Source organism: Ornithorhynchus anatinus, chromosome X3, assembly GCF_004115215.2.
Source record: "Ornithorhynchus anatinus isolate Pmale09 chromosome X3, mOrnAna1.pri.v4, whole genome shotgun sequence".
NCBI classification, from domain to species: domain Eukaryota; kingdom Metazoa; phylum Chordata; class Mammalia; order Monotremata; family Ornithorhynchidae; genus Ornithorhynchus; species Ornithorhynchus anatinus.
In genome coordinates, this window is record NC_041751.1 from 24,587,073 (window position 1) to 24,598,317 (window position 11,245).

Genomic DNA, 11,245 nt, shown 5'->3' on the forward strand with positions numbered 1-11,245 from the left:
CAGCTTACAGTAGATAATTATGGCATTTCTTGAGTGCTTACTGTGTGCAGTCAAATCAATGTAATTTTTAAGCACTTGGGAAAGTCCAACAGAATTGGCAGACACATTCCCTGCCCCTAAGCATTATATAAGTGTTGAGTAGGACCAAGATAATCCCTGTCCCACATGGGGCTCACACTCTAAGCAGGAGAGAGAACAGGAACTCAATCCCTACTTTACAGATAAAGAAACGGAGTCAGAGAAATTAAGTGACTTTGCACAAGGTAGAGCAGGCCCGTGGCGGAGCCGGGATTAGAACCCACGGCCTCTGACTACCAAAATATCAAGGTGGTTTGGGATTTAAAAAACAAAACAAAAAAAAAACCCCAAAAAAACCACCCCAAAACAAACCAACCCAAAAACCAAAAAAAAAAGAAAAGGGGGGGGTAAAAAAACAAAAAAAACAAAACAGGGCTGCTAGGGTTTCAGCAGGTTTATTACCTTTGACTACCACCACACTGGAATCTCATATTAATTAAAACAGAATTGGCATAGGTTCACACCCAATGGGAGACTGCCAGAGAAAATCCAAATCCTGAAAAAGAAAGAATAGTATAGTATTCCCTCACTTACATTGGCTCATTTGTTATGAATCTGCCCTCTTTTTTGGTCTGGAACCCAATTTTTTAATTATAAAATTATCCTTTTCAGTTTTCATTTTATGAAACTTTTTCTTGGAATTCACCAGTTGTAGTAACAACTTTCTTAAAGGTTAAAAAAAAATGATTGGAGGGTAAGAATGGTATAGACTAATGCTTTAATTGGCAGACTTTTATGTGGTTTGCTGTGGCACAAAACCAAAACATGATGCCACTACTGAAAACAGTAGATTTCTCCTCTCCAGAGAAAAAAATTTCATTTGAATATTTTGCTTAACAACAGCTAGTGTTTTGAAATACAGGCATATCCCAGGTTACTGAAACCCCACAATATAACTACCCAAGGGATATAACCTGCATCATCTGAAATCTTACCCCACACAATGTACCAAGTCAGCTCTGATGCTCTGGCTGAGAGCTATAAATTAATAAATACATGCCTCCCAACCAGGCTGAGATTAAGTAATCAACAGTGTCTGGATCTCAGAAGGAGTCCGGCCTCTACCGTGGGGTGGATTTTAAAGGCGTTGAAGAGACCCCCCTGAGCAGACAAACCAAGAATTTGTTTAACTGAGGTGGCAATTAGATTTAGAAATGGATGACGTGGTTAATTCACCAACATCTGCAACTCCAGAGCAATCTTTCTCCAACGAAGACCTCATCCAACTTTGACCATCCAATGCACCATGGCAGGATGCCGAAGCAGATGAAGAAGTTATGGGTTCTCCATCACCAGCTAAAAATCTTGGGATTAAAAAGGGTTGCATCAATTTTCAAGAAAGCGAATGGATTTTAAATCTGATTGAAGAAGAGCCTAAGGGAAATTGTTCAGAGGGATGGTCAGGAGTTCACCTGCTACAAAATACTTCAAGAAGAAAAGAAGGCTGCTGTTCAACCTAAACTGGACAAATTCTTGGCCAAAAGTTGAAAAACCACTATCACAGTAAGCGGAAAGAACTTCTACTTCTGCAGCCTCCTGCAAAGACTGAAAAATCATATTACAACTCCGGATTTTTATTTAACATTGTGATATCATGCTTTGAATTACTTTTAAAAAAGATTAAGCAATAGTTTAGTGACATTTATCATTACAGCATATATCAGTAAAGGAATTTCATAATACTTTTCCAGAGGTTCTGAAACAGATCCAAATTTTTAACATAAAAATGGGGAAGCCTTACCCATGTTACAACCACATTTTCAAGGACGATAACCTGATTATCAATCCATCAAAGCAGTGGTATTTTTAATTCTTACTCCGTGCACAGCACTGTAATAAGCACTTGGGAAAGTACAGTAGAGTAGGTAGACATGATCCCCGTCCTCAAGGAGTTTACAATCTATCACATTATATTTATTTTGCATCTACTGTAGGCACAGCGTTGTGCTAAAGATTTTGGAGAGAACAAGAGAGTTAGAAGACATAGTCTCTGCCTACAGAGCTAATAATTGAGAGGAAGAGTGGTCTAGAGCAAAGACCAGAGGACTGGGAGTTAGAAGACGTGGATTGTAATGATGGCTATCCACTTGCCCGCTGTGTGACCTTAGGCTAGTCACTTAACTTCTCTGTGCCTCAATTTCCTCACCTGTAAAAATGGAGATTCAATACCTCTTCTGCTTTCATCTTTGACTATGAATCCCATGTTTGGCATAGGAACTGTGCCCAATCTGATTATATTGTACCTACCCTGGCATTTAGCACAATGCTTTGATTCATTCAATCGTATTTATTGAGTGCTTACTGTGTGCAGAGCACTGTACTAAGCGCTTGGAAAGTACAATTCACATAGTAAACACTTAATACTATTATAATTACAATCTAGATGGGAACACAGACAAAAAAATAAATTAATAATTATAAAATAGTTAATTAAAAATACGTATGGAAGCAGAACAAATGTGATGACATAGTAGTTAGGAAGGAGAAAAATTAATTGGGGAAAGCCTCCTGGAGGAGATGGGATTTTGGGTCTTTGAAGCTTTGGAGAGCTGAGGTCTGGTGGATTTGAAGGAGGAGGGAGTTTCAGGCAGGAGAAAGGGCTTAAGCAACAGGTCGGAGTTGGGAGAAATAAGAATGAGGCAGAGAGAGATTACCTTGCTAGGAAGGAAACGTTTTGTTGGGAGGAGACAGCCAGTGGTTGGGAATTTCTGCTCGATGTGGAGGGGGAAAAGTGCAACCATTTGAAGTTTCTGAGGAGTGCAGAGATGTGTGAACAGTGTTTTAGAAAAATGACCTAGGCAGAAAAGTGAAGTATGGGACTGGAGAGGGAAGACTGGAGGCAGGGACACAAGTGAAGAGACTGTCGCAGTAGTCAAGCTGGGATATAAGAAGTGCTTAATTGGAGAGGAAGGGAAGAATTGGAGAAATTTTGTGGAAGAAAAAAAAAAGGCAGGATCAACAAAAGATCATATGTAGTAATAGTTGGATCGTGAGGTGTACCCCTCCTTACTAAGACCCATTTATTTTTTTTAATCAGCTCTTGTGTCTCTCTTGTGTCTTGTTTCAAATGGCCCCTACTCCTTTTCCTCTTCTACATTCTATTCTGAAGGAGATCTAAGATCTTATAGGTCCTCTAAAATACAAAGGTCAACAACCACGGCTCTAAAGTTCCAGTGTAGTTTTGATGAGTACCCCAGCTATTAGAATAGTGAGAGCAGTAAAGACCCAGACCGTACAAAAGCATGATTCAATTAAAACTATAGTACTGGAACAAGGGGCCAGAGGGCAAGTTAGAAAGCGGCCAGGAATTCAACCAAGTGGCTGTAAAAGTGTGTGTTAACAAAACCCACAACAACACAAAACCAACAGGCCTGAAAGGTTTGCATTTGGGCAGGGAAACAGGATTGGAACTTGTTCCAAAAAGGAGAGAAAGGGAGACTCACCACGGCAATTATGACCTTGCATTTCTGCTTACCCTTCAAATCCAGGAAAATGCTTTCCCGGAGATAAATAAGCCACTTCAATTTTACTGTCTGTAAACTTCTGGTATCATTTTTAAATTGATGCCATCCATTAGGACCGCACGCTCTTTCAAGTCGGTGAATGTACCTACACACTGCATAAGATTGTGCTGTGGGTTCAAGGGCACTTAAAAGACTATTTAAGAATAATACAGAACTGGAATGCTAAGAGCACAGGCAAAGGCTATCTAAAAATGGTCAGCAGCCTAGGAAAGAAGGATCAAAAGCACCTTCACAATCCAAAATATGGTTCCTAAAGAACAAGAAATTAAAGGTGCAAGGTATGAACTGGTAATAAAAATGCAGGATGCAATTCTGTACTATTCAAGTGCCATTAAGTCGTCTAAAGGAGATCTTAAAAAGTATCATCATGGGTAGTGTTTATCATGGGATTCTCTATGACAGTATTCTCCAGCTATTTCACACTTTCAATTCCCTCCTCAAACCCCCTGTCCTCTCTCACCCCATTTTTTTGCCTCTGATCTGTTCATATGTTTTACTGATAAAATTGAAGCCATCAGATGTGATCTCCTCACCATCTCTCCTGCCCCTCTCCAGTCCCTCCCTCCTCGATTCTTCCATCTTTCCCAGCAGCATTTCAAGAGATCTCCTACCTCCTCTCAAAAATCTCATCCCCCCCACCTACATCTCCAACCCCAACACTTCACACCTTACCAAAACACATGCCCCCTTCCTTCTTTCCTCCCTGACTGCCATCTTCAACTGTTCACTTGCAATGGTATCTTCCCCACTGCTTTCAAACAGGCTCATGTATCACTTATCCTAAAGAAACCCTCCCTTGACCCCACAGCTTCCTCTAGTCATCACCCTATCTCCCTCCTACCATTCCTCTCCAAACTCCCTGAGTGAGCTGTCTACGCCAACTCCAATTCCATTCCTCCAATTCTCTCCCTGACCCCAACCAATCTGGCTTCCACTTTCTTCACTCCACTGAAACTGCTCTAAGGTCACCAATGTGTATATATGTATATATATATATGTATAGGTATACTGTATATATCTTTATCACCCTATTTATTTTATTTTGTTTAATGAGATGTACATCACCTGGATTCTATTTAGTTGCCATTGTTTTTATGAGATGTTCTTCACCTTGACTCTATTTATTGCCATTGTTCTTGTCTGTCTCCCCCAATTAGACCGTAAACCCGTCAAACGGCAGGGACTGTCTCTATCTGTTGCCGACTTGTCCATTCCAAGTGCTTAGTACAGTGCGCTGCACATAATAAGCGCTCAATAAATACTATTGAATGAACAATGACCTCCTTCTTGTTAAATCCTACAGCCTCTACTCCAGCCTAATCCTCCTTGATCACTCAGCTGCCTTCGATACTGTGGACCACCCCCTTCTCCTGGAAACATTATTCAACCTTGGCCTTCACTGGTACTGTCCTCTTCTGGTTCTCCTCATCTCTCTGACGGCTCCTTTTCAATCTCTTTCACGGGCTCTTCCTCTGCCTCCCACCTACCGAGAGAGTCTCTCAAGGTTCAGTTCTGGGTCCCCCACGTACACCCACTACTTTGGAGAAGTCAATCGCTCCCAGGGTTTCAACTACTATCTCTACATGAATGATTCCCAAATCTACCTCACCAGCCTTGACCTCTCTCCTCTGCAGTCTCACGTTTCTTCCTGCCTTTAGGACTTGGATGCCTAGCCGATACTTCAAACGTGTCCAAAACAGAACTTCCCCTCCTCATCTTTCCCATCACGGTAGACCATGCCACTATCCTCCCTGTCCCTCAGGCCCTTAACCTTAACTCAACTCAGGTCCTTAACTCGACTCTCTCATTAAACCTGTCGCCAAATCCTATGTCATTTCACACCATGTCTAGAACCCTCCCTTTTCTCTCCAAACTGCTACTATGTTGACCCAAGCACTCATCTCCTGCCTTGACTACTGCATCCTATCTCCCCTCTCCAGGTCATACTTTGCTATACTCCCTGGATCATTTTTCTGAAAAACCATTCTGTTCATATCTCCCCATTCCTTGAACGCCTAGAACGATTGCCCGAACACCTCTGCGTCAAATGGAAATTCCTTATTATCGGCTTTAAAGCACTCAATCAGCTCACCCCCTCCTATCTTGCCTCACTGATTTCCCCCTACCACCTAGCCTGCACACTTCACTCCTGCAATTGCAACCCCCTCCCTGCACCACGATCTTGTCCATCTCATCGCTGACATCCTCCATCTGGCCTGGAGCTCCCTCCCCCTTCAAATAAGATCCCCACATTCTCGTTCCGCAAACCCTAAACAAAATCACATCTCCTCCAAGAGGCCTTCCCCAACTCAGCCCTCTCTTCCCCAACTAAGCCCTCTCTTCCCCTACTCCCTCTTCCTTCAGCATCCCATATGACCTTGGATCTGTACCCTTTAAACACTTGATATTCACCCCTCTCCCAGCACCACAGCACTTAGGTAGAGATCCGTATGTATTTTAATGTCTGGTCTCCCCCACTAGACTGTGAGTTCCTTAGGAGCAGGGATTGTGCCTGCCAACTCTGTTGCATTGTACTCTCCCAAGTGCTTAGTACAGTGTTCTACACACAATAAGCACTCAAATACCACGGATTGATCTGATTGACCAACTCTTTCCCAGGCTTCAAAGCTTAAGTTATTTCAGTAGACCTGTATTCTCTTCCTCACATGTACTGAATGCAAAAAATAAAACCTGATTAAAAAAGGAGTCCTGCACATGTAAAATACATTACCTGGTCCTGTGGTGTTTGTGGCCATCTTCCTATGTTGAGTTTCAATTGTATTCAATGGCAATTAAGACACTCCACTTTGACAGCCTGAAAAATGCACACACACAGATTAGCTAACACAGACATTTATCACCAGAGCTTTAATAGTTCCACAAAAGATGAACAAGAATTGAATTTCCTCCCCCCTCAAAAGCCACTAGGGTCACACATCTTTCTGCATGGAGAAGAGATGTGACCTGCCCAAGGTCACGCAGCAGACATGTGGCAGAGCCAGGATTAGAACCCGTGACCGTATCACTCTCCCGGCTTTCAAAGCCTTATTAAAATCCCATCTCCTCCAAGTGGCCTTCACCAAATAAGCCCTCATTTCCCCTACTCCCTCGCCCTTCTGCATCCCTTACATAACCTTGGATCTGTACCCTTTAAGCACTTGATATTCACCCCACCCTAAGCCCCACAGCACTTACATACAGAGCCGTTATTTATTTTAATGGGTCTCTTCCTCTACACTGTAAACTCACTGTGGGCAGGGAATGTGTCTACCAACTCTGTTGCTTAGTAAGCACTCAAGAAATGTGATTGACAGGACCAAGCACTTGGAACAACCTGGTTTGACCACTGCATCAGCCTCCTTCTTCATCCCCCTGCCTCAAGTCCCATGTTCATTCTGTTGCATCCATCACTTTTCTAAAACATTGTTTTGCACATCTGTCCGCTCCCCAGAAGCCTCCAATGGTTGTCCATTCCTCTCTGCATTAAGTGGAAACAACTGATCATTGGCTTCAAAGGACTTAATCAACTTTCTTCCTTCTATCCTCACCCCCTCTACCACTACAGCCCAACTTGCACACTTCATTCCTCTCCAACAACCTGTGCCTTTTTTTCTCTCCCTCTCACTATCAACCCCTTGATCAAACTCTTTCTGCTGGAACTTCCTACCCTTTCCCATCTGGCAGACCACTGCTTTCAGAAGGCTCTACAAGTAATTTCCTTCCAACCACTTTGGCACCTTTGTGCCATTTTCACATTTAAGCACTTTAAGGAGCAGTTTGGCCATATTGAAAGAGCTCTGGCCCGGGAATCAGAGGACTTGGATTCTAATCCCAGCTCTGCCACTTGCCTATTGTGTTACCTTGGACAAGTCACAACTTCTCTGTGCCTCAGTTCCCTCATCTGTATAATGGGGATTCAAGACCTTTTCTCCCTCCCTACTTAGAGTGTGAGCCTCGGGTAGGTCAGGGACTGTGTCCAAACAGATTGTCTTGTATCCACTAAATGCTTAGTGCAGTGCTTGGCACAAAATAAACACTTAATGATAACAATAGTTATGGGACTTGTTAAGCACTGTGCCAAGATTGTCTTGCATCCACTCCTGCGCTTAATACAGTGCTTGGCATGTAATAAGCACTTAATAATAGTTATGGTACTTGTTAAGCACTGTGCCAAGCACTGTTCCAATCGCTGGGATAGATACAAGTTAAACAGGTTAGACAAAGTCGTCCCTGTCCCACACAGGGCTCACCCTCTAATCCCCATTTTACAGATGAGGTAACCGAGGCCCAAAGAAGTTAAGTGACTTGTCCAAGGTCACACAGCAGACATCCAGCAGAGCCGGGACTAGAACCCAGGTCCTTCTGATTCCCAGGCCCGTGCTCTATCCACTAAGCCACGCTGCTTCTAATACAACAGAATTAGCAGACACTTTCCCTGCGTGGGCAGGGAATGAATGTGTCTGTTTACTGTTACTTTGTACTCTCCTAAACACTTAGTATAGAGCGCTGCACACAGTAGGCACTTAATAAATGCGATCAACTGCCTGACTGCCCATATCGAGTTTACAGTCCAGATGGGGAGACAGATTAACACCAAGTACTTTATAATACATAATTCAAAATTATGTACATAAGTGCCGTGGGTGGGGTGAATATCAAATGTCCAAAGGTCACAGAATGAAGTGCATAGGCACAGAAGGGAGAGTGAGCCGGAGAGAAGAGAGCTTCGTCAGGGAAGGCCTCTTGGAGGAGATGTGACCTTAGTAACGCTCTGAAGGTGGAGAGAGTGGTGGTATCGTGTATACGGAAGGGGAGGGAGTTCCAGGCTAGGGGGAGCTCATGGGAAGGGGATCGGTGGCAAGACAGATGAGATCCGGGCAGAAGTGGGGTGTGTGCGCTGGGCTGCAGTAGATTAATGAGGAAGGATGAGGCAAGCTGATTTGAGTGCTTTAAAGCCAATGGTAAAGAGTTTCTGATGCAGAGGTGGATGGGCAGCCATTGGAGGCTCTTGAGGAGTGGGGAGACATGAGCTAAACGTTTCTGTTGGCAAATGATTCTTGCAGCAGAGTGAAGTACGGATTGGAGTGGGGAGAGACAGGAAGCAGATGCAGCAGTCAAATTGGGATAAGTGCCTGGATCAGCACGGTAGCAGTTTGGATGGAAAAGAAAGGGCGGATTTTAGCAATTTTGTGAAGGTAGAACTGACAGGATTTGGTGACAGACTGAATATATATGAGAAGTTAATTTGCTCAAGGTCACACAGCAGACAAGTGGCAGGGCTGGGTTTAAAACCCTGGTCTTCCTGACTGCCAAGCCCAGGCACTAATCCACTAGGCCAAACTGCTTCTCTACCCTGAAAGAGAGAAACACTGCTTGGCACCTATTGCATTTAACTTAATATCACTATTATTTTTACTATCAAAATTCAGCCAAAACCCTAGACTTCAGGAAACTGAAAGCTGGACTTGCCCACCCACAGAAAGTCAAATGTGAATGGAGCAAGGGGCTGGGAGTCAGAAGGACCTGGGTTCTAATCCCAGCTCCACCACATGTCTGCCGTGTGATCTCAGGGCAAGTCACTTCACTTCTCTGGGCCTCAGTTATCTCATCTGTAAAATGGGGATTAAGAGTGTGAGCCCCATGTGGGCCAGGGACTGTGTCCAACCTGATTAACTTGTATCTACCCTAGTGCTTAGCACATAGTAAGCACTTAACAAGTACCATTATTATGTATTAAGTATCTTCCTCCCGCTGAGCCCCAGCTGCTAAAATCAACTGGGACCTGTCCCCCCAAAAAGCATTTTTTATATGGTATCATCTGTGAAGCGTTCACCATGTGCCAAGCACTGTATTAAGCATGGGGTAGATACCAGATAGTCAAGTGGACAAAGTTCCTGTCTCATATGGTGCTCACAGTAATAACCCCCATTTTCCAGATGAGGTAACTGAGGCCCCAGTGAAGTGACTAGTCCAAGTTCCCTCAGCAGACAGGTAATAATTATGGTATTTGTTAACTGCTTACTAGGTGCCAGGCACTGTTCTAAGCGCTGGGGGTAGATAGAAGATAATTGGGTTTGACACAGTCCTATCCCACCCGGGGCTCAGTCTTAATCCCCATTTTACAGATGAGGGAACTGAGGCCCAGAGAAGTGACTCAACTCATGTACACACAGATAATAATAATTATAATTATGGTATTTATTAAGCGCTTACTACGCTAAGCATCGTTCTAAGCGCTGGGGGTAGATAGAAGATAATTGGGTTTGACACAGTCCTGTCCCACCCGGGGCTCAGTCTTAATCCCCATTTTACAGATGAGGGAACTGAGGCCCAGAGAAGTGACTCAACTCATGTACACACAGATAATAATAATTATAATTATGGTATTTATTAAGCGCTTACTACGCTAAGCATCGTTCTAAGCGCTGGGGGTAGATAGAAGATAATTGGGTTCGACACAGTTCTGTGCCATCCGGGGCTCAGTCTTAATCCCCATTTTACAGATGAGGGAACTGAGGCCCAGAGAAGTGACTCACCCATGCACACACAGAAGACAATAATGATAATTATAATTATGGTATTTATTAAGCGCTTACTACGCTAAGCATCGTTCTAAGCGCTGGGGTAGATAGAAGGGAATCAGTTTGGAGACGGTCCCTGTCCCACAGATGAAGGAACCGAGGCCCAAAGAAGTGAAGTGACTCACCGAAGGTCACAGAGCAGACAAATGGCCGAGCTGGGATTAGAACCCATAGCCTTCTGAATCCCTGGCCCGTGCTCTAGCCACTAGGCCACCCCCCCAACCCTTATCACCCCTCGCCCGCGGGAAAACACGCGTCCCCAGAATTGTCTGCGACGGAGCACCAGGCAGCGCATCAGTGTGCAGCGGCCACATTCCACCATCCCCTCTCCTTCTCGGAGCATCTTTCCCAGGGCTCTGCACGGTGCGATCGGATTGACTGCGCGCTTACTGTGTGCAGAGCACTGTGCTATGCGCTAAACAATGACATTCCCTGCCCACAACGAGCTCCCCGTTTAGAAGGAGGGGCAGCGTGGCGTAGCGGCGAGAGCCCGGACGTCCTTAGGTCGTGGGTTCTACTGCCACTTGTCTGCCGTGTGACCTTGGGTAAGTCACTTCTCGGGGCCTCAGTGAAAAACGGGCCTCGAGACCATGTGGGACGGGGACTGTGTCCAACCCGATTAGCTTGTACCAGCGCTCAGTACGGTCCCCGGCACCCAGCAAGCGCTTAACACCTACCACCATCAGTAGTAGTATTATTGTTAGAACCGGGGGCGGCAGGGCGGTGGGCACGCGGTCCGGGCCTGCGGCGAGAAAGCTTTTGTTCCCGTTCCCGGGCGGCCCTGAGGGGAGGCCGGAGGGAGGATGTGCAGACGGGGAAAGGGCCCGCGGGCGCCCAACCACCCGCGCCTTTCCCCCGGGGCGCTCCGAGGTTCCATCTGACCGACTTACCCCGCACCCCTCCCCTCGGCACTTCTTCAAAGGGGTCACTCGGCCGGCTCCATAACCACCCTCGTCACGCTGCACGCGCTCGGCCGGGCCGCTCCGCCGGGCCGCCCCGCTGGCGGCCGCGGCCAATAGACGGCAGGCCGGACGTTACGGCGGACGAGGCCGCTCCCCCGCT

The 11,245-nt window shown here is 45.4% G+C and overlaps 1 protein-coding gene across 12 annotated transcripts in view; it reads right to left on the bottom strand.

Annotated features, from left to right (window-relative positions):
- LOC114807630 (INTS3 and NABP interacting protein) overlaps positions 1-11,222 on the bottom strand; it is an 86,783-nt gene extending 75,561 nt beyond the window's left edge. For 3 of the 12 annotated variants that reach the window (XM_039910614.1, XM_029053927.2, XM_039910613.1), the window contains exons 1-4: positions 11,074-11,205; positions 6,334-6,417; positions 1,255-1,382; positions 481-574 (exon numbers count right to left, since the gene is read on the bottom strand). Coding sequence is in view for 2 of the 12 variants with exons in the window: in XM_029053925.2 (XP_028909758.1) it covers positions 6,334-6,358 (25 nt within the window). In the remaining 10 variants the exon portion in view is untranslated. Of the gene's footprint in view, positions 1-480; positions 575-1,254; positions 1,383-6,333; positions 6,418-11,073 lie in introns of those variants that run through there. The other 9 variants (XR_003755681.2, XM_029053925.2, XM_029053932.1 and 6 more) reach the window with 7 other exon arrangements.
- Between the last annotated feature and the right edge of the window lie 23 nt (positions 11,223-11,245).